We start from the raw sequence: 25,317 nt of genomic DNA on the forward strand, positions 1-25,317 counted from the left end.
AGGAAAGCACCCATAATCAGTAAAGGATGAATGCAGCACGCTATTCCAGCGGTGTCACTGCTGCGTCCAGCACTGTCGTATTTGTCTCTGTTTAGGGTCTATACGGGGCTTCCCCGGTGGCTCAGGGGTAAAGAACCCGCCTGCCAATCCCTGAGTCGGGAAGATCCCCTGGAGGGAAAAGGGCGACCCTCTCCAGGATTCTTGCCTGGAGAATTCCATGGACAGAGGAGCCTGGCGGGCTTTAACCCATAGGGTCGCAAAGAGCCAGACATGACTGACTGGCTACGCACAGCACAGCACAAAACTTTAAAACACCAAACACATCTCTAGTGAATCAGGGTAACACGGATACAATCATCGAAGAAGAAAGATACTGGGGATGTATCAGTGGCAGAAAAAAAAATTTCTCCAGGCCGATACAGCGAGGAAGAAGTACTTCCTCATTTCAGGAAGATGAACTGAAACTCTGCTGATCGAAGACAGGATTTCTTTATCACATCTGTGACCATCATCGCATCACCGGAATTTTCTGAGTACCGAAGACATAAAACAGCGCAGATTCCAGTAACAAGTTACATTAAGTGCTTATTTTGAAGGATAGTTTCACTGAATGTAGAATTTTTTCAGTTTCTCCTGAAGCCTTTTTTATGTTGTCAATCCAGTGCCTTCTTTTGTAGTGAAAAGAAGCCAACTGCAATCCTTGTTGTTCCCTTGATGAAATATGTCTTTTGTGTCTCTGACTGCTTTGTCCCCCTACTTTTAAATGTTATGTATTTATTTTACTGTGGCTGAAAAATAGTATGCGATCTTAGCAAACATTTCAGTGTATGGGGCAGCATTGTCATCTGTGAACACAGCATTGTAGAGCAGACCTCTAGAACTTTCTCATCTTACACAGTGGGTGCTCTATACTCGATGATAAGCAGCTCATCCTGCCTCCCTCTGCTCTTAACCACCACTCCACTTCTTGTTTCTATGAGCAGCAGGACTTCAGATCCTCATGTAAGCGGAGGCTTGCACTCTTCGTCCTGCTGTGACCGCTTGCCTCACTCGGGGAGAGTCCTCCAGCTTCACCCACACTGTCGCGTGCTGCTGCGTGTCCTCCTTCTTTGGGGCCGAGTCTCATTCCATCACAGGTGTGCGCCGCATTGTCTCCACCCATCGTCCTGACATTTAGGTTGCTTCTGTGTCTTGGCTGCTGTGAGTAACGCTGTAGCGAGCATGGGAGCAAAGACAGCCTTTCCAGACCTTGGGTCCAGCTCTCTCGTCTGTGGACTCAGAAGCAGAACTGCTGGCTCGTGTGGTAGCTCTAGTTTTACGTTTCTGAGAGACTGCTCTACTGCTCTTCATGGCGTCTGCTCTATTTTGCCTTCCTGCCAACAGCGCCCAAGTGGTTGGATCTCTGCGTCCTTGGGAACACTTCTTGGTGTTTGCTTCTGAGCAAAGCTGGAACTTGGCTTTGGGGAGCCTGTTTGGCGTTAAACTGTGGGCGGCCCGGTGCAGTAGCGGGAGCGCTGCGGTGGGCCAGTGAGGGCCACGGGCTCCAGCCAGCGCCTCGTCCTCAGGGCTCCAAACACGGGGCTCTTTCCTCTCCATACTCAGACTCAGGCAAGCTGCAGAGAGCAGCCCCTCCGACTGCTGCTGAGCAGCCGGACCCCTGGCCCTGTGGTCCGGCCCTCTCCTCTCCCCAGGACGGGCGGGGAGCGGGTCTTCCCCCAGCCTGGGGTGCTGGGCCGCCCGGTGGGGAGGCGATAGCGAGAAGGTGCCGCGTGTCTCCCTGTTGGCCTCAGCCTGCTGGTCTGCCCTCCCCTGGGGCGCGGACCCTGTCGGCTGCTCTCTGCGCTCCTCACAAGGGGCATCGGGCCGTTTCTTAGCTTCGAGTTGGTGTGTCTACGGTTGGGAGAGTATTTTGTAAATAAGTGCATTTGTATTGCATCAGCTTTATTAGATTCCACGTATGAGCAATATCATACTGTGCTTGTCTTTCTCTGGCTGGCTGACTTCACTTACTGTGATAATCTGTAGGTCCATCCATGGTGCTGCAAATGGTATTATTCCATTCCTCTTATGGCTGAGTAGTACTCCATATATATGTATTGCACGTTATATGTATGTGTGTGTGTATATATACATATACACTCCACATTATATGTATGCATGTGTGTATATATATACTCCACATTATATGTATGCATGTGTGTATATATATACTCCACATTATATGTATGTATGTGTATATGTATATACTCCACATTATATGTATGTATGTATGTGTGTCTGTATATATATATATATTCCACATTATATGCATGCATGTGTGTGTATATATATACACTCCACATTATGTGCATGTATGTATGTGTGTGTATATATATACACTCCACATTATATGTATGCATGTATGTGTGTATATATATATATACATCACATTATATGCATGTATGTTTATGTGTGTATGTAAATACTCCACATTATATGCATGTATGTATGTGTGTGTATATATATACACTCCACATTGTATGCATGTGTGTATGTGTGGTATGTGCGTACTTCACATTATATGTATGTGTGTTTATATATATATAAACATACTCCACATTATCTGTATATGTGTGTGTGTGTATATATACTCCACATTATATGTCTGCATGCATGTGTATATGTATATATACACTCCACATTGTACGCATGTGTGTATGTGTGGTATGTGCGTACTTCACATTATATGTATGTGTGTTTATATATATATAAACATACTCCACATTATCTGTATATGTGTGTGTGCATATATATACTCCACATTATATGTCTGCATGCATGTGTATATGTATATATACACTCCACATTGTATGCATGTGTGTATGTGTGGTATGTGCGTACTTCACATTATATGTATGTGTATATATATTGCGCATCTTCTTCATTTCATCTGTCAGTGGGCATTTAGTTTGACTCTGTGTCCTGCATACTGCAAATAGCCCTGCCATGAACACTGAGGTGAATGTAGCCTTCTGAAGTAGAGTTCTGTCTTGTCCGTGTATGTGACCAGGTGGGTCTGCAGGATCATATGGTGGCGCCATTGGTCTTTTTAAGGAGCCTCCATACCATCCTCCGCGGTGTCTGCATCAATGTACATTCCCACCACATGTAGGAGGGCTCCTGTTCCTCCACATTCCCTCCAACGCTTATTTGTAGACATTTTGATGATGGCCATTCTGAGACAAAAACGCTTCAGTGGCCTTCAACCTTGGAGGAAGGGTAATGAATAGTTTAGTAAACTTCGACCCCAGGAGACAAGATGCAGCAATAATATTCGAGGAAGGCAGAGGTAGCCATGTGTAAACTGTGCTGTGCTGCTCTATGGACTGAAGGAGCGCACACGCTTCTTCGACTTTCTAGACAGTAATCACCCTTGTCCTTGCTCCTCTGATCAGAGCAACTCTTTCCTTCCGTAAAGAAGGTGTCCACTAACCCATAAACAAGGATAAGAGTGACGAGGACAAGGACCCAGACAATGTCAGACGTCCTTCCCTGGTTGTTTCAGCCAGGGGACTCTCTTTTCTATGAACCCTGCTTTCCTTCCTGAGGATGGTAGGACAAGTGTTCAGGTGGGATCCGGGGCACTGTGGAGGGAAAGGCTCTGGACTCACACTCCATCTCACTCAGCCACGCTGAGCCTCAGTGTCCTTTTCTATGAAAGGGAAACTCAGGCCCGAGTTGAACCATTGTGGGGATGTTTAAGTGTAGCCTCAGCATGGAGGGGGAGGAGAACACAGCTCATCCTAGGAAAAGGAGGACCCTAACGGCTTTAGGATTCTTGCAAATGATCTTCTGCTCTGCTCATATGTAAAAAGAGAGATCAAATTATGTAAATCCCACTGGAGCCCTGTCTTTCCTAATACCTTACTCATTGCAGGTACTTGAGAATGGGAAGGGCTTCCCTGGTGGTTCAGGGGTAAAGAATTCACCTGCCAATGCGGGAGACGCGGGTTCGATCCCTGGGTGGGGAAGATCCCCTGACGAAGGGAATGGCGACCCACTCCAGCTTCTTGCCTGGACAGAAGAGCCTGGCGGGCCGCAGTCCATGGGGTTGCAGAAGGGTCGGACACGAGTTAGCAACTGAACAACAGCCACAACAGAGCCCGGGAAGGGGAGGAGGGAAGTGCTGTCTCCTGAGTGTGACCTGGGATCTGGCCTATTGACCTCATGCAGCTTGGATTTCAGAGTAACTGCAGGGTCTGAGGGCAAAGAGCAGCCTGGTGTTTCAGAAAGAGGCGTTCACATGCACACTGGCAGCCTCCCAATCTTTCAGAACCCGCTCCCGCAACACGAGACCCAGAGAGCGAGGGCTGGACTTCATGAGCACTAGCACCTAACTGTTTGCCTCAGTGCCAGGTCCACATCGCAAGCCTCTGCTTAGCAATTTCTGGAGAAAACGTCCCTAAAGGCACTCAGCAAGACACTGCTGAACTGACTGCATCAAAGAGAAATTTCATCGTCTAGAGAGTGCTCCTCTTCAGTTGTTCCTGCAAAGCTTGGTGTGAAGACAGTTTTCCAGGTAAGTACCCGATCCAAAAACGAAAAGGATAATCATTGCTTTGTGACAATCCTCTCCACTTACATGAGCAAGACAAATCAAAGTGCTCATATTGTATTATGCTCAGAACATGATGATAAATATAGGAAAAAGAATAATTTCAACTTAAGAAAAGTGTATCGGCATCTATTCTGTAAAATGCAACTTGTTAGGTACCATGAAAAAAAATCTTGCATTTTCCAGATCTGAGCTAATAAAGGAATGAGGAAAGATCTGGGCATTTCCCGGAGGTGTGTGGGTAAAAGGAGCACTTAATATCTGAGGACACTCTAAACATTACCCTGTTTAATCCTTCTGGTCATATTTTAAGATAAGCAGCTTTTTGTCTCCTTGAATGATAAGAAAGTTGTTGTGCTTCATGTCAGAGAGGAAGTGAGCAGATGAGAAAGGACAAGAATGCAGAACTGATCTGCTGTTCATTTCAACCATGTAATAAACTTGCTCTAAAGAATTCACTTTTTTTGCTACTACCTCAATCCATCTTTTTGTGTTCTCTTTTGAATTTATGCCTATGTATGTGGCATATGAACTGCTTTATGTCCTACGTCTTCTCATTTTAACTGTTTCTCACCTGTCCCTATGTATGAAGAATGAGGTGACTCTCATGGAGCTGTATCATAGTTTATATTTCCTTTCTCTGTGACTGGACACTGGGTTTTTGTTCAGTCTTTGCTTATGTTCATGTAGCTTTATCAGTTCCTGCTGAGAGCTTTTTTCTTCCTTTTGCATTGTTTTCTTTGGATTAATTTCTTCTTCTGGGAGTAACTAGTCAAAGGTTCTGATTTCACTCCCCAACGCCGCCTGTTACCCAGTTCTGCCAGCTCACGGTGAGCTTTGCCAAAGCCCTATAGGGTGTTCAGATCCCTGTTTCACTGTTTTCAGCCTACTTGATTTATGAATCTCAGGCTCAGTTCTTTTCAGTGCCCACCAAGTTTGGTTGTTGGTTACCACGTGCATTCTTGAGGGATGGTTCTAAACCCTATGCTTTCCAGGAAATATGGTAATATTACACCCCACAGATTTTTTAAAAACTTTATTGAAGTATAGTTGATTTACGATGTTGTGTTAATTTCTGGGGTATAGCAAAATTATCCAGTTATGCATATTGAATACCTATGTATTTTTATATACTCCTTTTCACATTCCTGCCCACTGTAGTTTACCACAGGACGAGTATAGGGCCCTGTGCGGTATGGTAGGGCTTTGCTTTTTACCCTGACATCCGGTGTGTGAGCGCTCACCCCTGCTAACCCCGCACTCCCAATCCTGCCCTTCCCGGCCGCCACCGACCCGACAACCAAAGTCAGTTCTCGACGCCTGTGGGTCAGTTTCTGGTTCACGCATATGTTCCCTCGCGTCACACTTTACATTTCACTTCTGGGTGATATCACACGGCGGCTATCTTTGTCTTTCTGACTTCCTTTACTTAGTATGATAATTTCTAGACCCGTCCATGTTGCTGCAATGGTATTATTTCATTCTGTTTTATGACTGAATAATATTCCAGTGTATATATGTGTGTGTGTGTGTGTGTACATATATCATATCGTATCTTCCTTATCCATTCACCTCTCGATGGACATTCAGGTTATTTTCACGTCTTGGCTACTGTAAATAGTGCTGTTATGAACATAAAGGTACCTATAGCTTCCTGAATTATAATTTTGTCTGAATATGTGCCCACGAGTGGGATTGCTGGATCAAAGGACAACCCTATTTTTAGTTGTTCGAGGAACCTCCATACTGCTTTCCATAGTGGCTGCATCCATTTACATTCCCACCAACAGTAGAGGAGGGTTCGCTTTTCTCCATAACCTCTCCAACATTTCTTATTCATAGACTTTTTAATGATGGCTATTCTGGCCTCACCCCACCGGGGTCATATTATACTCGGGTAACCTCCTTGTGAGTTGCCTCGAGATAAAAGGTAAGATCAGTCTTCAGGAATGCTTCCTTTTTACAGTCCTAAGATCTCCAAATAGGGCTTCTCTGATGGCTCAGTGGTAAGATTCCGCGCGCCAATGCAGGCGACACGGGTGTCACCCCTGTTCCTGAAGATCCCAGCTGCCATGGGGCAACTGAGCCTGTCACCGCTGCTACTGAGTCTGTGCTCTGGAGCCCGGGGTCACAACTACTGAGCCCACGCGCCCTAGAAACCATGCTCTGCACCAGAGAAGCCCCTGCAGGGAGAAACTCCGCGCTGCAGCGAGAAACTCCGCGCTGCAGGGAGAAGCCCGCGCGCTGCAGGGAGAAGCCCGCGCGCTGCAGGGAGAAGCCCGCGCGCTGCAGAGAGAAGCCCGCGCTGCAGGGAGAAGACTGCGCGCTGCAGGGAGAAACTCCGCGCTGCAGCGAGAAGCCCGCGCGCTGCAGGGAGAAGCCCGCATGCTGCAGGGAGAAGCCCGCAAGCTGCAGGGAGAAACTCCGCGCTGCAGCTAGAAGCCCGCGCGCTGCAGGGAGAAGCCCGTAAGCTGCAGGGAGAAGCCCGCGCGCTACAGGGAGAAGCCCGCATGCTGCAGGGAGAAGCCCGCGCGCTGCAGGGAGAAGCCCGCGCGCTGCAGGGAGAAGCACGTAAGCTGCAGGGAGAAGCCCGCGTGCTGCAGGGAGAAGCCCGTAAGCTGCAGGGAGAAGCCCGCGTGCTGCAGGGAGAAGCCCGTAAGCTGCAGGGAGAAGCCCGCGCATTGCAGGGAGAAGCCCCCGCTCTGCAGGGAGAAACTCCGCGCTGCAGGGAGAAGCCCGCGCACTGCAGGGAGAAGCCTCCGCACTGCAAGGGGAAGCTCACGCACTGCAACTTGAGAACAGCCCCGGCTTGCTGCAATAGAGGAAAGCCTGAACAGCAACGAAGACCCAGTACAACCAAAAGTAAATAAATAAATAAATATCCTACAATACACGACAAAGGGTCTGGACTTTTCTGCAAGACATAACTTAGTACAAAGGAACCGGAAACCTTTCCCACATCCAGCGTATATTATGTACTCAGTATATATATGTTGATTGGATTAATCAATCTATCTATGTCTCTGGAAGGTGGAGTTACTAAACAGGTAAATACAGCATTTCTTGCATCAAATCATCCTCATCACCCCTTACTGAGAGAATATTATGTGCCAGATGACAGAGGATGAGATGGTCAGATGGCATCATTGACTCAATGGACATGAGTTTGAGTAAACTCCAGGAATCAGTGATAGACAGGGAGGCCTGGCGTGCTGCAGTCCATGGGGTCACAAAGAGTCGGACACGACTGAGCAACTGAACTGAACTGAGTGCAATAAAGGTAACAGATACTTTAATAAATAAGTTGAGGTTTCTGCCCCAGAGGAGAACACAGTCTGGAAAAGCAAACTCTAGCCCAGGGTAACAAGTTTTGCAATGCAAGTATGCAAAAGCACTTATAAGAGCAGAGAAAAGGGAGGGATTGTTCTGTCTGAACTAAGAAATAAACAGGGATCATCGTCCAGTGGAAGCTATCATGACACAGTAAATCAGCTATACACTCACAAAAATTTTTAAAAATAAACACAATGTGAATGAATGAGCCAGTTCTTTGACACATGGATCAAAATAGACATTTCATTTTTAGGTGTTGAAAATGAGAATATGTATTTGCATAGTTTTCCTATATCAATGTGTATATATCGGTTTATAACTAGAGATGATTGGACTAACGCTGTACACGCGTGAGAAATCAGAGAGACCCTGAAGAGGGCGCTGGCAATCAGCACAGAACCTGCTGCTCCTGCTCCGGAGTCTCCCCCAGCCCCTCTCACTCACGGCTGTTTCCCAGTTGTCTCTCTAGGCTTAGGTGTCTACACGATGTTCCCATTGCAAGGCACCCAGATGCTGCAGATGCTGGAGAAATCCTTGAGGAAGAGCCTTCCTACGTCCTTAAAGGTGAGAATGGCAAATTCTTGGGAAGCTTTCCCCTTGGGGAGTGAGGACGAGGAAGTTCCTGCGAGCACAGAAGAGAGACTAGTGTTTGTCGACTGCCTGTTCTGTGCCAGGCCTTAGGGCATGTTTCCTCTGGTTTGATTGCATAACCTCTCTGCAAGATGATCGCTGTTCTGCCCACATCACTGATGTGAGGAGGGAGGCTTGGTGAAGTGGTTTGCCCGGTACCCACAGATAGTGAGCTGCAGTGATATAGTATGAACATTGCTTTTTTCTCCAAGCTGAATCAAAAAGTATTCCCTTGCTCCTTTTCAAGAAACATTGCATAACAGCACTGGGAATTTGCCCAGAGCTCTCTAACAAAATTAGCTAAGACTGCATGTTAATTTTTAACTTTTTCTCCCTGAAAGAACAGTTGCCAGATCACGAGCCTCCTTTGAAATTACCAATGAATCAATTTCTATTTGACTTAAATTTCCCAATTTCTCTGAACATACTGCACATCAGATTATTTTGATAGTCAGGCTGACACTGAGGATCTCTGTTCACCTAGTACAATTGATTAGAAACGTTAGGATTGAATAGGGCATACTCATAAACGCCCCCATCCAGAACTGTTCCCATAGCAGCTCTAACTCATTGGCCGAGGTCCTCGCCTGTGTTCTTTCTTAGCAATGAAAGGGATGGTGTCCATTCCAGTGGAATTTAGATGCAACCACGTGTCTGTGTGGACAGGAGTTTGAGCAAACTCTGGGCCATCGAAAAGGACAGGGAGGTCTGGCGTGCTGCAGTCCACGGGGTTGCAAAGAGTTGGACACAACTGAATGACTGAACAACAGCCACAGTGTGTGTGTGTGTGTGTGTGTCTGTGTGTGTGTGAACAATCGCTTTTCCCTGAAATATTTTTTGTTTCTCTGCTCAGATTAGAGATTAGATTTCTACTGTTTCATAAGACACTCCTACAAGATACATCGATTTGAGATTAGATAAATGCATTTTTCACCCCCCATACTCTCTAATAGATTTTTCTGCTCCTTCTTACAGTATAAAGGTGGAAAATGTTAGCAGTATTTTATCTGTAGAATATATGGCTTCATTTATTAGAAACAGACTAACGAGGGAAGTCCCTGATGGCCCAGTGGTTGAGACAGCACGCGCCAAGACGGGGGGCCAGTCCCGATCCCAGGCCAGGGGACTGGACCCCACCCGCCAAGCTAAGGAGCACAGGCAGCACCTGGAGATGCACATGCCGCAACTCAGAGCTGGGGCAGCCCCGCAGACCAATATTAACAAGCAAAAGAGCCTGATGGAACTAGGCACCCTGTCTCTAAATCACTGCCTGAAAATGCCTCCAGATCAACTAATTTAAAACTAAAAGCCACCCACTTCAGGGGGTCCCACTAAATACAGAATCTCTGTTACTTAGTTTTAGTAACTTCTTTCACTTGAGAAATCCTTGAGATCTGGGCAACCTCTCAGAGAAACGGTCAATTTTTCTTGGTGGTAACATCAGTTATACATCTTAAGAACACTTGCCTAAGATATTTTTTATGGTGAGTAGCTATTTTTGAACATGCTTCAGCCTAAAACTTTCTCCTCAAGTTAAGTGGACCCCAAACATTTTGAGAAAACTGTTGGTGGGTCCTAAGGGCCCTTACTTGGAGCATCTCTGTGTTAAGAGAAGGTGGTCCTCTTGGGTCCCCAGCTTTCATGGAGAAATAGCATTGGTTGTGTATTAGAGATGCACATTTTACCCTAGCTCAAATCTACAGTAGTTGTTTGCCGGGTACTTTTAATGGAACCATAACCGAGAACTCAACACTTGATTCTCAGCTCAGAAAATGTCCATCTGTCCTTCTAAGTGTTGGATATCCAGTACATTTTATTGTGTGTGTCAACTCCAGCTGAGTCAATTTAGAGTAGTTGCCTGACTCACTGTGTTCCGTGTTCAATAGAAAACAGGTTTTAATTAATTCTGCCAGAGGAATAAGAAACAGTAACAGTTACACATATTTTCAGACCTTGTAATGAGTAATATATTAACATAAAATGGTTCTAGAGACTTCCCAGGTGGTGCTAGTGGTAAAAACTCCTGCTGCTAATGCAGGAGACGCAAGAGATGCAGGTTTGATCCCTGGGTCGGGAAGATCCCCCGGAGGAGGAAATGGCAGTATCACTCCAGGATTCTTGCCTGGAGAATCCCATGGGCAGAGGGCTACAGTCCACGGGGCGGCAGAGAGTCAGACATGACTGAGCAACTAAACACAATCACAAAGCACAGTTTTACAGCGCCAAATGCCGACGTGTAAAAACACCTGTATTTTACCAGACTCCACTGAATTTCTATTTCAAGCCTCCATTCATGGCTGAAAACAATAAATTCAGGTAAGATCAGTCAACACAGATTTTCTCCTCTTTCTCCATGATCTGACATCAATAGTTCACATGAGGTGGAGAGTGGTAGGAGGGAAAATGTTGAAAAGTCTGTGGTCATCATTAGCCATGGTAGAAGTCACTCAACTGGATAACTTGCTTTTTTCCCACCTTTGGTCTCTGGCAGTTTCCATGCTGGCATCTGCAGAGGTTTCATGCCCACAAGAGTCACAAGGCCCATGATAGAATTTACTCACTGCTGCGTTCCCCAACCCACGATCCACGGGTGCCCACATACATTCTCTTCCTGCTTTCCCATTTGGAACAAGTCTGTTGTTCCATGTCTGGTTCTAACTGTTGCTTCTTGACCTGCATACAGGTTTCTCAGGAAGCAGGTAAGGTGGTCTGGTATTCCCATCTCTTGAAGAATTTTCCACAGCATATTGTGATCCACATAGTCAAAGGCTTTAGTGTAATAAATGAGGCAGAATTAGATGTTTTTCTGGAATTCTCTTGTTTTTTCTATGATCCAGTAGATGTTGGCTATTTTATTTATATTAGATGGGAAGAAAAATTTCTCCTTTCAGGTGAGAAAAAAAAGTTTCACATGGAGATTTTTGACATAGATGCCCTATTTGTCTTTTTTCCACTATAAAATTTCATGATTTCATAGAATTAAGCCTTGTCCTGATCAAAGAAGGTACTTTGCCCTTCCTTCCTGATAAGCTGACCCTCTCACTTTCTCGGACACTGCAGGTTTATGGGACCGTCTTCCACATGAACCATGGAAACCCATTCAATCTAAAGGCCCTGGTGGACAAGTGGCCTGATTTTAATACAGTGGTTATCCGCCCCCAGGAGCAGGTAAGGGGCCAGGTGTGGAATGAATGTGCCATGTTTATATTTGCCATGTGCTTAGCGTGTGCCTGGCAATGCGGTAGACACTGGAGGCATGGAGATGAAATGCAGTGATAGTGAACAGGTCCCTGTGCTCAAGAACCTCAGAGTCTGGAGGGAAATGTAGGTAGATAACAAATTATAATTTAGCATAAAGCGTGCAAGAACAGAAAATGTACAGCATGCAAAGAAATGAAAACCGATGCGCCATGGAGGTTGCAGACGAAAGTTACAGAATCAGGTGAGAGAGAGGTCTGAATGGATGTTCCATCGGGACTGGGTTTTGTTGATAAATACGTCCTTGTTAGGCTGGAAAAGAACGGAGGACATTCTAACCAGAGAAAGTAGCAAGGACAAAAATAGGAAGGTATAAAACAAGACAGTTAGCTAAGGTGATTATATAAGCAAACTTATATTAGAATTTCTGTACGCATTTTGGAAAAATATAAAAAAGTAGTAAAACTAAAAAGTTAATATTTTAAAGACAAAGCATTCTAGGCTCATTTTTAAAATATATAGTAAAATTATAACTTTATAAATATATAAATATACTTTTCCTGAAAATAATATTATTTAAAAACTGGAAACAAAAAAATATATTTAATGATTACATTTATTTTGATAATAAAAAATGAACTGAAATAAAATTATTTGATCTTTTATCTTCAATGGGATATTAAGAAACAAAATTTGTTAGTGGTATCATTGCTGAATTATGAATCTATTTTTATGAAACATATTCCAAACATTTTTTAAATGCTATAATTCCACACTAGCTGTGGTTATGTTTTTCTGTGACTTTTTCTTCCAAATAATCTCACCTCTTTTTTAATAATTTGACAGGATTTCTCTACATAAGTGATTTCATTGTTTTTCTGTAATTACAGCTTGTTCAACTAGTGTATTATGTGAGTAAGCATTTCCAAAAGGTTTTCCTCTTCTTTATCCTGATTAAGTATAGATAGAAATTTCAACCCAGAATTATCAATATCTAAATTTAATACTGTCATTCTCCAGTTGGTATATTCAACAAGCATTTGAAATATGAAACATCTATTCTTGCAACAGAAACTTTTCCTTGTCATTGCTTTGATCGCTGTTGAGGAAAAGAAAATATAGAAAACTGCTTTCTAGATGGTTGTGCCTTTGTTTGAGCTGAAATTTTGGCACAATATGTAATATTCTTCAGTTTTTCATCATAATTTGAATACCTTAATCTCTTATTTTGATCTCATAACTTAAATGATTCAGAAAAATTTGTAATGCACAAATACAGATGGCAATATGTTAGTACTTAAAAATACCAGTTTAGTAGATTTTAGGAAAAAAAAGTATTAAAATTTTGAAAAATACGAAATTAATTTTGTCCCCCATTTCTTTATGATAACAGGACATGAAAGATGACCTTGATCAGTACACCAATACTTACCAGGTCTACTCTGAAGATCTTAAGAATTGTCAGGAATTCCTTGACTTACCAGAAGTCATCAATTGGAAACAACATCTGCAGATCCAAAGTAAGTGAAAGGGATGGAATCCGTGCTGACTCACATCTCCATCCTAGCGATTTCTTCTTGTCATGGACATCTTTTCCTCAAGCGCCAGACCCTCAGCCTGCTCTCAGCTTTGTTGTTGTTCAACCACAGCCGTACCTGTACGGGGGAGAGACACCCTCCAAGCGTGTCTGGGCTTCGTATAGAGGGCTGTACACAATCCCCGGAGAGCCGAGGATTTGTGCCACACTTGCCAGACATAAGCGGGATGTCTTAGGATGGTTGGGTATCAGAGCAGATTTTCCCAGGGACTTTCCTGGGGCTCAGCCAGTAAAGAATCTGCCTGCAATGTGGGAGACCTGGGTTCGATCCCTGGGTTGGGAAGATCCCCTGGAGAAGGGAAGAGCTACCCACTCCAGTATTCTGGCCTGGAGAGTCCCATGGACTCTATAGTCCACGGGGTCGCAAAGAGTCGGACACGACTGAGCGACTTTCACTTCACTTGCAGACATAGCCAGGGTGACTTAAGGTGGTAGGGTATCAGAGCAGAGCTTGTCCCAGGGACTTCCAGTCTCAGATCACCTCTCAGGTCACAGAGAGCAGCTGTCATGGTTATGAGCATCCCCTCCAGAGTCAGACCACCTAAATGGCATTCGCCTGTGACTTTGTTACGTGACTGTAGCCAGAGACCATGATCCGAGATCATGATTTATGTATATAGAAACGAGGACAATCAGTTCATTGCCATTCGGTCGCTCAGTCATGTTCAACTCTTTACAACCCCATGGACTGCAGCACGCCAGGCCTCCCCATCCATCACCAATTCCCAGAGTTTACTCAAACTCATGTCCATTGAGTCGGTGATGCCATCCAACCATCTCATCCTCTGTCATTCCCTTCTCCTCCCGCCTTCAATCTTTCCCAGCATCAGGGTCTTTTCAAACGAGTCAGTCCTTCGCATCAGGTGGCCAAAGTATTGGAGTTTCAACTTCAACATCAGTCCTTCCAATAAAGGACCCAAAACACAGCCGTGTTGAAAAGATTCAATGAAATCTTGAGCAGGAAATGCCGAGTACAATGTCTGGATGTTTCAGTTCATTTCACTGCACAGAAAAGCCTGTAATTCTGTGAACTGACAGTTGGGCTGGGCTTGGCAAGGCAGTTGCTCTCTTGGTCTCCTCTGGGTTTACATATGCATCTGCAGTCAGCTGATAGGTGGGTCGCGGGCTGGTTTCCCTAGCATGGCCTCACTTATGTCTGACTGATGGTCTGACTGTCGGCTGGCTCCTGGCTGTGGTCATATCACGGATGGCGCACACGTCGTCAGCAAGCTAGCCCAGGCTTATTCATGCTGTGTTGATCTCAAGGTAACAGACATGCATAGACATGGTGAGCCCCAATGTGCAGACATTTTTAAGCCTCTCCCTGCATCAATATACTCTTCCCCATTGATGAAACCAGTCAAAAGTTCAAGGTCAGATGCAGGGCAGGAGGGGACTATTCCAGGGAATGGATACAGGGACGTGTGGGCAAACTGAGGACCATTCCTGCAATCATCTCTGCAGTCATCTACCACACTGAAAATGCAGTAAGTTCTCCATAGACGGTGGCAGTGATACCGATGATGACTTCTCTTCTCTGATCTTCAGAACCACATGGTTATGTAGCTCAGGAAACTTAGGTCTTGGCATGACCATGGCTGAATGAATTCCTAGACATGTTTTCAATTTTGTAAAAGCAGGAAAACTGCATGAATCCTGACTACATAACCCCAGACATGCAGCAGCCACACCCAAGTGTGAGTGGTCCAGACCTGCCCAACTCTCTGTGACCCCAGGGACTGTAGATGCTCAGGCTCCTCTGTCGGTGGAATTCTCTAGGCAAGAACACTGAAGTGGGTGCCATTCCTTTCTCTAGGGGAACTTCCCAACCCTGGGATCAAATCTGGGTCTCCTGCATTGCAGGCAGATTCTTTACTGGCTGAGTCAGCAGGGAAGCAGCCCCAAGCCCATCCCCAAAGTTCTCCATCTATAACCCCTCAGAACTTCCTACTCCACTGGAGAGCTTTTCCCTAGAATGAACTTAAATCATGGCATGCCTCCTTATAATCCCATCTAGGTACACAGTCCAGCCTGAATGAAGTAATAGAAAATCTCGCAGCCACGAAATCCTTCAAAATCAAGCGATCAAAAAACATTCTCTATATGGCATCTGAGACAATCAAGGAACTGACTCCATCCCTGCTGGATGTAAAGAACTTACCAGTCGGCGATGGCAAACCCAAGGCCATGTGAGTTTGATAAAAGCTGCTCTGTACCACTTAGACCTCTCACTGCGCAAGCAGCCTCCAGCCTTCTCTGCCTGCTTTCACCCGGGCTCCCCAGAATCCATCTTCTTCAAAGCAGCCAGAACAAGCTTTTTTTAAAAATGTAATTCAAGCCGTGTTTCTCTTCTGCTTAAAATACGCCACCAGGCCCGCTCCTCCGGAGCGTATCAGGCCTCTGCCGCGCTCTCTGCCCTGTCTGGCCCTTCTGGCTCACTCAGCCCAGCAGCATGGCCTCTCTCTCGTCCTCGTCCTGACAAGCTCAGCCACAGTCCAGGACGCTGTGCCCACTCTCCTCCGCCTCCCGTCTCTCGGGCTAATAGAGGTGGGGACAGGTGCAAACCGCTAAACTCACAGACTGCTTTTCTCTTGGAACACCCACAGCGACCCAGAGATGTTTAAGCTCGTATCTGCGGAGCCTAGCCACGCGGCTTTGGCGAACAGGTTCTGGCTTTTCGGCGGCAACGAGAGGAGCCAGAGGTTCATTGAGCGCTGCATCCGGAACTTCCCCACCTTCTGCTTGCTGGGGCCGGAGGGGACCCCTGTGTCCTGGTCCCTGATGGACCAGACGGGAGAGATGCGGATCGGAGGCACCCTGCCCGAGTACCGGGCCAAGGGGCTCGTCACCCACGTCATCTACCAGCAGGCCCAGTGTCTGCTCAAGCGGGGCTTCCCCGTGTATTCTCACGTGAACCCCAAGAACCAGATCATGCAGAAGATGAGTCAGAGCCTCAATCACGTGCCCATGCCCTGCGACTGGAACCAGTGGAACTGTGAGCCTCTGTGACCAGTCCTGAGCGCCAGCCAGGGTGGGGTGGCCTGAGGGTGTGACGGGGGGCAGAGCATGGTGGAGGGAAGAATAAATTGTGTCTGTGATCACTGTGAAGGCCTGTGGCTGCAATCACTGGGAAGGCAAGTGTGGCTGCAATCACCGGGAAGACGTGTGTCCGTGATCACCGTGAAGGCGTGTGTCTGTGATCACAGTGAAGGCGTGTGACTGTGATCACAGTGAAGGCGTGTGTCTGTGATCACAGTGAAGGCGTGTGACTGTGATCACAGTGAAGGCGTGTGACTGCGATCTCTGGGAAGGCCTGTGGCTGTGATCACTGTGAAGGCCTGTGGCTGTGATCACTGTGAAGGCGTGTGGCTGTGATCACCGGGAAGGCGTGTGTCTGTGATCACCGGGAAGGCGTGTGACTGCGATCTCTGGGAAGGCCTGTGGCTGTGATCACTGTGAAGGCGTGTGGCTGTGATCACCGGGAAGGCGTGTGTCTGTGATCACCGGGAAGGCGTGTGACTGCGATCTCTGGGAAGGCCTGTGGCTGTGATCACTGTGAAGGCGTGTGACTGTGATCACTGTGAAGGCGTGTGTCCGTGATCACCGTGAAGGCGTGTGTCTGTGATCACCATGAAGGCGTGTGGCTGTGATCACTGGGAAGGCCTGTGGCTGTGATCACTGTGAAGGCGTGTGGCTGTGATCACCGGGAAGGCGTGTGTCTGTGATCACCGTGAAGGCGTGTGTCTGTGATCACAGTGAAGGCGTGTGACTGCGATCTCTGGGAAGGCCTGTGGCTGTGATCACTGTGAAGGCGTGTGGCTGTGATCACCGGGAAGGCGTGTGTCTGTGATCACTGGGAAGGCGTGTGTCTGTGATCACCGTGAAGGCGTGTGTCTGTGATCACCATGAAGGCGTGTGGCTGTGATCACTGGGAAAGCGTGTGTCTGTGATCACAGTGAAGGCGTGTGACTGCGATCTCTGGGAAGGCCTGTGGCTGTGATCACTGTGAAGGCGTGTGTCTGTGATCACCATGAAGGCGTGTGGCTGTGATCACTGGGAAAGCGTGTGTCTGTGATCACAGTGAAGGCGTGTGTCTGTGATCACCGTGAAGGCGTGTGACTGTGATCACAGTGAAGGCGTGTGACTGTGATCACTGTGAAGGCGTGTGACTGCGATCTCTGGGAAGGCGTGTGTCTGTGATCACTGTGAAGGCGTGTGTCTGTGATCACTGTGAAGGCGTGTGTCTGCGATCATTGTGAAGGCGCGTGTCTGTGATCACCGTGAAGGCGTGTGGCTGTGATCACTGTGAAGGCGTGTGGCTGCGATCACCGTGAAGGCATGTGGCTGCGATCACCGTGAAGGCGTGTGTCTGCGATCACCGTGAAGGCGTGTGGCTGTGATCACTGTGAAGGCGTGTGGCTGTGATCACTGTGAAGGCGTGTGACTGTGATCACAGTGAAGGCGTGTGTCTGTGATCACTGTGAAGGCGTGTGGCTGTGATCTCTGGGAAGGCGTGTGTCTGTGATCACTGTGAAGGCGTGTGGCTGTGATCACTGTGAAGGCGTGTGGCTGTGATCAATGTGAAGGCGCGTGTCTGCGATCACTGGGAAGCCGTGTGTCTGTGATCACTGTGAAGGCGTGTGTCTGTGATCACCGTGAAGGCGTGTGGCTGTGATCATTGTGAAGGCGCGTGTCTGTGATCACTGTGAAGCCGTGTGACTGTGATCACCGTGAAGGCGTGTGGCTGTGATCATTGTGAAGGCGTGTGTCTGTGATCACCGTGAAGGCGTGTGGCTGTGATCATTGTGAAGGCGCGTGTCTGTGATCACTGTGAAGCCGTGTGACTGTGATCACTGTGAAGGCGTGTGGCTGTGATCATTGTGAAGGCGTGTGGCTGTGATCAATGTGAAGGCGTGTGTCTGTGATCACTGTGAAGGCGTGTTGCTGGGATCACTGTGAAGGCGCGTGTCTGTGATCACTGGGATGCCGTGTGACTGTGATCACTGTGAAGGCGCGTGTCTGTGATCACTGGGATGCCGTGTGTCTGTGATCACTGTGAAGGCGTGTGTCTGTGATCACCGTGAAGGCGTGTGGCTGTGATCATTGTGAAGGCGCGTGTCTGTGATCACTGTGAAGCCGTGTGTCTGTGATCACCGTGAAGGCGTGTGGCTGTGATCATTGTGAAGGCGCGTGTCTGTGATCACCGTGAAGCCGTGTGACTGTGATCACCGTGAAGGCGTGTGGCTGTGATCATTGTGAAGGCGTGTGTCTGTGATCACCGTGAAGGCGTGTGGCTGTGATCATTGTGAAGGCGCGTGTCTGTGATCACTGTGAAGCCGTGTGACTGTGATCACTGTGAAGGCGTGTGGCTGTGATCAATGTGAAGGCGTGTGTCTGTGATCACTGTGAAGGCGTGTTGCTGGGATCACTGTGAAGGCGCGTGTCTGTGATCACTGGGATGCCGTGTGTCTGTGATCACTGTGAAGGCGTGTGGCTGTGATCATTGTGAAGGCGCGTGTCTGTGATCACTGTGAAGCCGTGTGACTGTGATCACTGTGAAGGCGCGTGTCTGTGATCACTGTGAAGGCGTGTGTCTGTGATCACCGTGAAGGCGTGTGGCTGTGATCACCGTGAAGGCGTGTGTCTGTGATCACTGGGAAGGCGTGTGTCTGTGATCACTGTGAAGGCGTGTGGCTGTGATCACTGTGAAGGCGTGTGACTGTGATCACTGTGAAGCCGTGTGACTGTGATCACTGTGAAGGCGTGTGGCTGTGATCATTGTGAAGGCGTGTGGCTGTGATCAATGTGAAGGCGTGTGTCTGTGATCACTGTGAAGGCGTGTGACTGTGATCACTGTGAAGCCGTGTGTCTGTGATCACTGTGAAGGCGTGTGGCTGTGATCACTGTGAAGGCGTGTGTCTGTGATCACCGTGAAGGCGTGTGGCTGTGATCACTGGGAAGGCGTGTGGCTGTGATCACTGTGAAGGCGTGGGAGCTTGCGGCCCGGGGGAGGCCGTGTGAATGGCCAGGCGGCAGCTCCTGCCCCTGCACTGAGGTCGCGATGCGCCTGCCTCAGAGGTCCCGCATGAGCAGCGGCTGGTCCCTCTGCCGCGGGTGCACAGTTCTGTTCCCCACTCTGCAGGGATCCCTGCCAACGCTTCCTCATTAACCACGTGGTGCCCCGAGGGATTCCCCTGGGACTCTTAGGGCGGGGTGGGCGCGCCTCGCCACTTTTTCCAGGGAAGGGTATGACCTCCGGGCCTTCATGACCTAGCCGTTAGTTTCTGTGGCTCTTCCCTTAGTGAAGAGCAAGCGGACTCTACCCATCAGGTCTGTAGAGGTTGCCTCTCATCGCTGCTTCACGGGTACTTTAAATACGTTGCATACAAAGAGAGGCCTTCCCAGGTGGCGCTGGGGATAAAGAAGCCTCCTGCCGGTGCAGGAGACGTGAGCGGCGTGGGTTCAGTCCCTGGTCTGGAAGGTCCCCTGGAGGAGGAGCTGGCAGGCACTCCCGTGTCTGGCCTGGAGGAGTCCGCAGGCGGAGGTGTGTGGCCGGCCGCGCGCCGCGGGCTGCAGAGCCTGACACCCCCGAGCGACCCCCACGCGCCGGCCGATCTGAGCCGCCGACGGCCAGCGTGCGTGATGGAGCGGGCGAGCGAGCACGGCGAGGCTGACGCAGAGCGCTCGCCCCCGCACCCCGGAGAAAACAGCTCACTGTCGCGTCTGAGAGCGGGGCCTCTTGCAGCCACCGGGCCCGCAGGAGGCAGGAGGAGCGGGGCTGCGGCTGACGTGCCGGCGCAGGCTCGGCGGTGCGGGACGGGGCGGCGCGGGGAGCCTGGGGAGAGGACGGCGGCCCGCCCGGCCCGCGAGGCGGCGCTCACCGAGCACGGAGCCGAGGCCGGGGGTGGCCCGCGCGTCTCTGCGGCTCCTCGGACCTGGGCGCCTCGCTGCGGGGTGCCAGGCCCCTGCGGGCCAGACCGCTGGCTCAGGGGAGAGTCCGGCTGCCGGTGTGCGGAGCTGCTCCTCCTGGTCGGGGCGGGTTAGGGGTGTGCGGAGCTGCTCCTCCTGGTCGGGGCGGGTTAGGGGTGTGCGGAGCTGCTCCTCCTGGTCGGGGCGGGTTAGGGGTGTGCGGAGCTGCTCCTCCTGGTCGGGGCGGGTTAGGGGTGTGCGGAGCTGCTCCTCCTGGTCGGGGCGGGTTAGGGGTGTGCGGAGCTGCTCCTCCTGGTCGGGGCGGGTTAGGGGTGTGCGGAGCTGCTCCTCCTGGTCCGGACGGGTTAGGGGTGTGCGGAGCTGCTCCTCCTGGTCGGGGCGGGTTAGGGGTGTGCGGAGCTGCTCCTCCTGGTCGGGGCGGGTTAGGGGTGTGCGGAGCTGCTCCTCCTGGTCGGGGCGGGTTAGGGGTGTGCGGAGCTGCTCCTCCTGGTCGGGGCGGGTTAGGGGTGTGCGGAGCTGCTCCTCCTGGTCGGGGCGGGTTAGGGGTGTGCGGAGCTGCTCCTCCTGGTCGGGGCGGGTTAGGGGTGTGCGGAGCTGCTCCTCCTGGTCGGGGCGGGTTAGGGGTGTGCGGAGCTGCTCCTCCTGGTCCGGGCGGGTTAGGGGTGTGCGGAGCTGCTCCTCCTGGTCGGGGCGGGTTAGGGGTGTGCGGAGCTGCTCCTCCTGGTCCGGACGGGTTAGGGGTGTGCGGAGCTGCTCCTCCTGGTCGGGGCGGGTTAGGGGTGTGCGGAGCTGCTCCTCCTGGTCGGGGCGGGTTAGGGGTGTGCGGAGCTGCTCCTCCTGGTCGGGGCGGGTTAGGGGTGTGCGGAGCTGCTCCTCCTGGTCGGGGCGGGTTAGGGGTGTGCGGAGCTGCTCCTCCTGGTCGGGGCGGGTTAGGGGTGTGCGGAGCTGCTCCTCCTGGTCGGGACGGGTTAGGGGTGTGCGGAGCTGCTCCTCCTGGTCGGGACGGGTTAGGGGGAGAGGTTCCTGCCCAGCCCTGCCCCAGCCTGAGCGCCAGAACGGCAGCAAGCGGCGCCCGCACGAAGGGGATCCCCTGGGTCAGGAGCCTGTTTCCCTTGGTCCGTCTAAGCTTGGAATTCGGCTCAGCAGTTGGGGGTTAAGGCCTCCACTCACACACACACACACACACACACACACACATGATGGAGGTTTAATTTCTTGAGTAGTCAAGAGAGCTTCCTTTTTGTATTGGGTGGTTTTTATATGAGAGTTGGTTTTTTATATTGGGTGAGGGCAGACTTGTGTCCAGGGCTTGGGCAGGAGGAGTAGCTTGGGGGGTCTTGGCCACCCATTTGGTTTTGCTGTATGCAGGGGGCATGCTCAGAACCCTGCCTTTCCTTCCCACACCCTGTTTTGTCTTGTTTTTTCACCCCCTGCTCTATCAGTAAAGAACCTGCCTGCCAGTAGAGGAGACATAAGAGACATGGGTTTCATCCCTTGGGTGGGGAAGATCCCGTGGAGGCGGGCACCGCAACCCTCCCCAGTGTTCTTTCCTGGAGATCTCAAGGACAGGGGAACCTGGTGGGCTGTGGTCCATAGGGACGCAAAGAGTCGGACACGACAGAACTGACTTGGAACATAGCACACTTCAGAAGTAGCAACTGGGCATTTTTGGTCTTTTCATACCTTTTTGTCCTGTTGCTATTTAGCTGCTCAGTCATGACCGACTCTTTGCAACCCCGTGGACCACAGCATGCCAGGCTTCCCTGTCCTTCACCATCTCCTGAAGTTTCGGTCCATGATTTGTCTCAATTGCACATGCACACAGTTATTTTTAGTCCCTTAAAATCTGGTCCCCAAAATAACACCATTGGCATTACTTGAGAATTCTTAAGCTCCACACAAGACTGCTTTTTTAAACAATATTTATTTTATTTATTTATTTTTGACTATGTCAGGCTTTAATTGTGGCTCTTGGACTCTGTCCACACACAGGCGCCTCTCTAGCTGCTGTGGCCCCTTGGCATGTGGGATCTTATTTCCCTGACCAGGGATCGAACTCTTTTCTGCTGTATGGAAGGCAGATTCGCTAACACTGGACCGCCAGGGAAGTCTCAAAGAGCTGCTTGGAACCCCAGAAGTACCTTCAGAATTTGGGGTTTGGGCTGAAAGAGCTATTATAACAGAATAATTTCTACAACAGTGTTGTGGGGAAGAGCCAATTCTGACTCTATGTTGAGTCTGTTTCTTTGGCTTTAATCTTTGCTTGTCATTGCTCTTGTTATTATAATCACACTTAATAGCCTACCTTGGGGAACCTGCCCCTGTACCTGACTATTAAACTGAAGTGCCTTTGTTCAGCTCACAGAGAGACTCTCAAGAGAGACTCAAGAGACAGACTCAGGGTGAGCTAGCTTACCTTGAGAAAAGAAGAAATTGACACGTTCCCCCACCCCCCATTTGGCAAGATTAATGACCTTTTTAGTTTACTTTCTCCCTCCCCTCCCTCTCTGTCCTATAAAAGAACCTGGCATCCAGACCCCTTGAGATGGTTATTTTGAGACATTAGTCTGCCATCTTCTTGGTCTGCTGGCTTTCTGAATAAACTCACACTCCCTGCCTTAACATCTCATCTCCAATGTTGGCGTGTTCTGTGGCCAGAACACAGTGAGCTTGGGCTCAGTAAAGACAGCAGCCGGTTCCTCCTCCCCTCTCCTGCACTCTATGAACCCTTTTCAAATGAGCATCATTGGCACTCTTTTCCGACCCCTTCATCTGAAGTCAGCTGACTGGTAAATGTAGAGCCAGCCTTTCTCTCCGCAGAGAGCAATCCCCCTACAGCCCGAGGAGCGCGACGCTTAGCTTCCCTCTCTCTCCTTGTCTGGTATCATGAGGTCTTTTCTTCTTTACTGAGTGTCGTGACGTCTCCCCTCCCTACTGCAGGGTCCCCGAGCCCCTCTTCCCTTGCTGCCTTCAGGGCCTTTCTGGGGGCGATGCTTTAGCTGGTGCTCAGCTATAGAAAGCGGAGCTCTTATTCTGATGTGTTAAGAAAGCTGTGGTGTGCTGCTAAGGGCCGTGGTGGTCCCAAGTCCTAACTGGTATCATCCTCTTTCCTTCTGTTTTCCTTCAAGCAGGCCCTCTTCCTCTGGCAGTGTTGGGACAGTCTTCCCAAAGAGACTCGGAGATGAATCATCTGGTGGCCTCACCAGTGACACTCTCACAAGACCCTTAGTCACGTTACAGAGGGTTCAAATATCTTGAAATAATGTGCTGCTGTCCAGTGAGACCCCAGTCTCCTCCCTACACAGAGCCTCCCCGACTCTGTCCCTGGTAGTCCAAGCTCCTCTCTCTGGTCCAGGTGCACCCGGCCCCTCCTCTCCGGTCCATGCCGCTTCCATGGACCATGTAGATTAAGCTTCCACAACCAAACAGAATCTCTTGGTTATATGTGGACTGGAGGATGGGGATTAAGCAGGCTCAACTTTCAACAATATCAACTAAAAACTGTCACTTGCTATCTGGTTCTAAAGGATGGTCATTAGCCATCACAGTTGCTGGCCTTCAACACACCCCTTGAAAAGATTTCAGGGTGGAGATCAAGAATGAGGCACTCATACTCTGGGAAAGTGGGCAGAACAGGTCTTCAGAGAGTTAGATGTTTTCAGGGGAAACTTTCATGAATCCCAATTCTTGCATCTTTCCATACTGAGAAAAGCCCTAAAGTCATTCACCGCGGAATCTATCCATCATGCCTAACAGTGATCTACCAAGAAGTGTGCTTGCTCGCAAGTACCCCTGCTCCAAAATCACATACATGCTGACCTCCCCCTTTAGCTTTTCATTTTTTAAAACTTTTTATTTTGGTTTGGAGTAAAATTGATTGGACTGCAAGGAGATCAAACCAGTCAATCTAAACGGAAATCAGTCCTACACATTCATTGGAAGGACTGATGATGAAGCTGAAACTCCAATACTTTGGCCACCTGATGCGAAGAACTGTCTCACTAGAAAAGAGCCTGATGCTGGGAAAGACTGAAGGCAGGAGGAGAAGGGGACGACAGAGGATGAGATGGTTGAATGGCATCACCGACTCAATGGACATGAGTTTGAGTAAACTCCAGGAGGTGGTGATGGACAGGGAGGCCTGGTGTGCTGCAGTCCATGGGGTTGCAAAGAGCCAGACACAACTGAGCAACTGAACTGAACTGATTGTGTTAGTTTCAGTTGTACAACAAAATGATTCAGTTATACATACACGTGAATCTATTCTTTATGGAATTCTTTTCCCAGTTAGAGTGTTACACAACATTGAGCAGAGTTCCCTGTGCTGTACAGTACATCCTTGTTGGTTATCCATTTTAAATATAGCAGTGTGTACCTGTCAGTCCCAAATTCCCTAACTGTCCCTCCCCCCTCCCCTCCCCCAGTAATCATAAACTCTTTCTCTAAGCCTGTGAGTCTCTTTCTGCTTTATAAATAAGTTCATCTGTATCATTTCACCCACCCCAGTCTCCTACCTCTTTGGAGGAATTCCTCAGAGTTATCTGAAGGGCTGTCTCACAGGCTAGTCCTCAGCAAACCCCACAATAAATCTGAAACCCACAGCTTTCACCTCGTGCATTTTTATTGACATTTCAGTCAACAGGAACAATTTTTTCTTGGCTGAGTTGGGTCTCCTTCGTAATGTGTGGGCTCTTCCTGATGTCTGGACTCTTCGTTGGGGCATACAGGCTTTCTCCAGCTGTGGCACGAAGGCTTAGCTGCCTCTTAGCATGTGGGATCATAGTTCCCTGACCAGGCATCAAACCCATGGCCCCTGCATTGGAGGGCGGACTCTTAATCACATGACCACCAGGAAAGTCTTGACAGGAACAACGTTAGTATCTCTTTCCTGGGACAGTGTTGCTGAAACTCAGCCTCTGTTCCCCAGTGCCAAACAGAAACGTGCAGACAGAGTTCTGAGTCAAGTAGAAAAGAGCTGCTCTCACTGCTTGACCAGACACAGGAGGCCAGAGTGGGCTAATGCCTTGAAGACCAT

General features: G+C 49.2%; 2 protein-coding genes across 5 annotated transcripts in view; one reads left to right on the plus strand and one right to left on the minus strand.

Annotated features, from left to right (window-relative positions):
* The first annotated feature begins 4,272 nt into the window (after window positions 1-4,272).
* LOC136174416 (glycine N-acyltransferase-like) lies at window positions 4,273-16,443 on the plus strand. 2 transcript variants are annotated; one of them, XM_065944590.1, is made up of 6 exons: window positions 4,273-4,558; window positions 8,385-8,491; window positions 11,618-11,725; window positions 13,149-13,275; window positions 15,370-15,541; window positions 15,959-16,443. In XM_065944590.1, the coding sequence occupies exons 2-6, from the start codon at window positions 8,414-8,416 to the stop codon at window positions 16,359-16,361; spliced, it is 888 nt and encodes a 295-aa protein (XP_065800662.1). In that variant the 5' UTR covers window positions 4,273-4,558; window positions 8,385-8,413; the 3' UTR covers window positions 16,362-16,443. The 2 variants fall into 2 exon arrangements, with proteins under 2 accessions (XP_065800662.1, XP_065800663.1); XM_065944591.1 differs by having other exon boundaries at window positions 8,397-8,491.
* LOC136174414 (glycine N-acyltransferase-like) overlaps window positions 8,414-25,317 on the minus strand; it is a 60,307-nt gene continuing 43,403 nt past the window's right edge. Inside the window, exon 6 of one of the 3 annotated variants that reach the window (XM_065944587.1) lies at window positions 8,414-8,549. In XM_065944587.1, the coding sequence (XP_065800659.1) occupies window positions 8,486-8,549 (64 nt within the window). In that variant the 3' untranslated portion in view covers window positions 8,414-8,485. Of the gene's footprint in view, window positions 8,550-24,722 lie in introns of those variants that run through there. The other 2 variants (XM_065944586.1, XM_065944588.1) reach the window with 2 other exon arrangements.

The sequence above is a fragment of the Muntiacus reevesi genome, chromosome 9, assembly GCF_963930625.1.
Source record: "Muntiacus reevesi chromosome 9, mMunRee1.1, whole genome shotgun sequence".
NCBI classification, from domain to species: domain Eukaryota; kingdom Metazoa; phylum Chordata; class Mammalia; order Artiodactyla; family Cervidae; genus Muntiacus; species Muntiacus reevesi.

What these genes read in the sequence shown, in the direction of transcription:
- LOC136174416 (XM_065944590.1), top strand. Translation starts at nt 8,414, where the DNA reads ATGTTCCCATTGCAAGGCACCCAGATGCTGCAGATGCTGGAGAAATCC. An exon ending in GCCTTCCTACGTCCTTAAAG is followed by an intron (nt 8,492 to 11,617) that starts GTGAGAATGGCA and finishes CGGACACTGCAG; the next exon opens with GTTTATGGGACCGTCTTCCA. An exon ending in TTATCCGCCCCCAGGAGCAG is followed by an intron (nt 11,726 to 13,148) that starts GTAAGGGGCCAG and finishes TTATGATAACAG; the next exon opens with GACATGAAAGATGACCTTGA.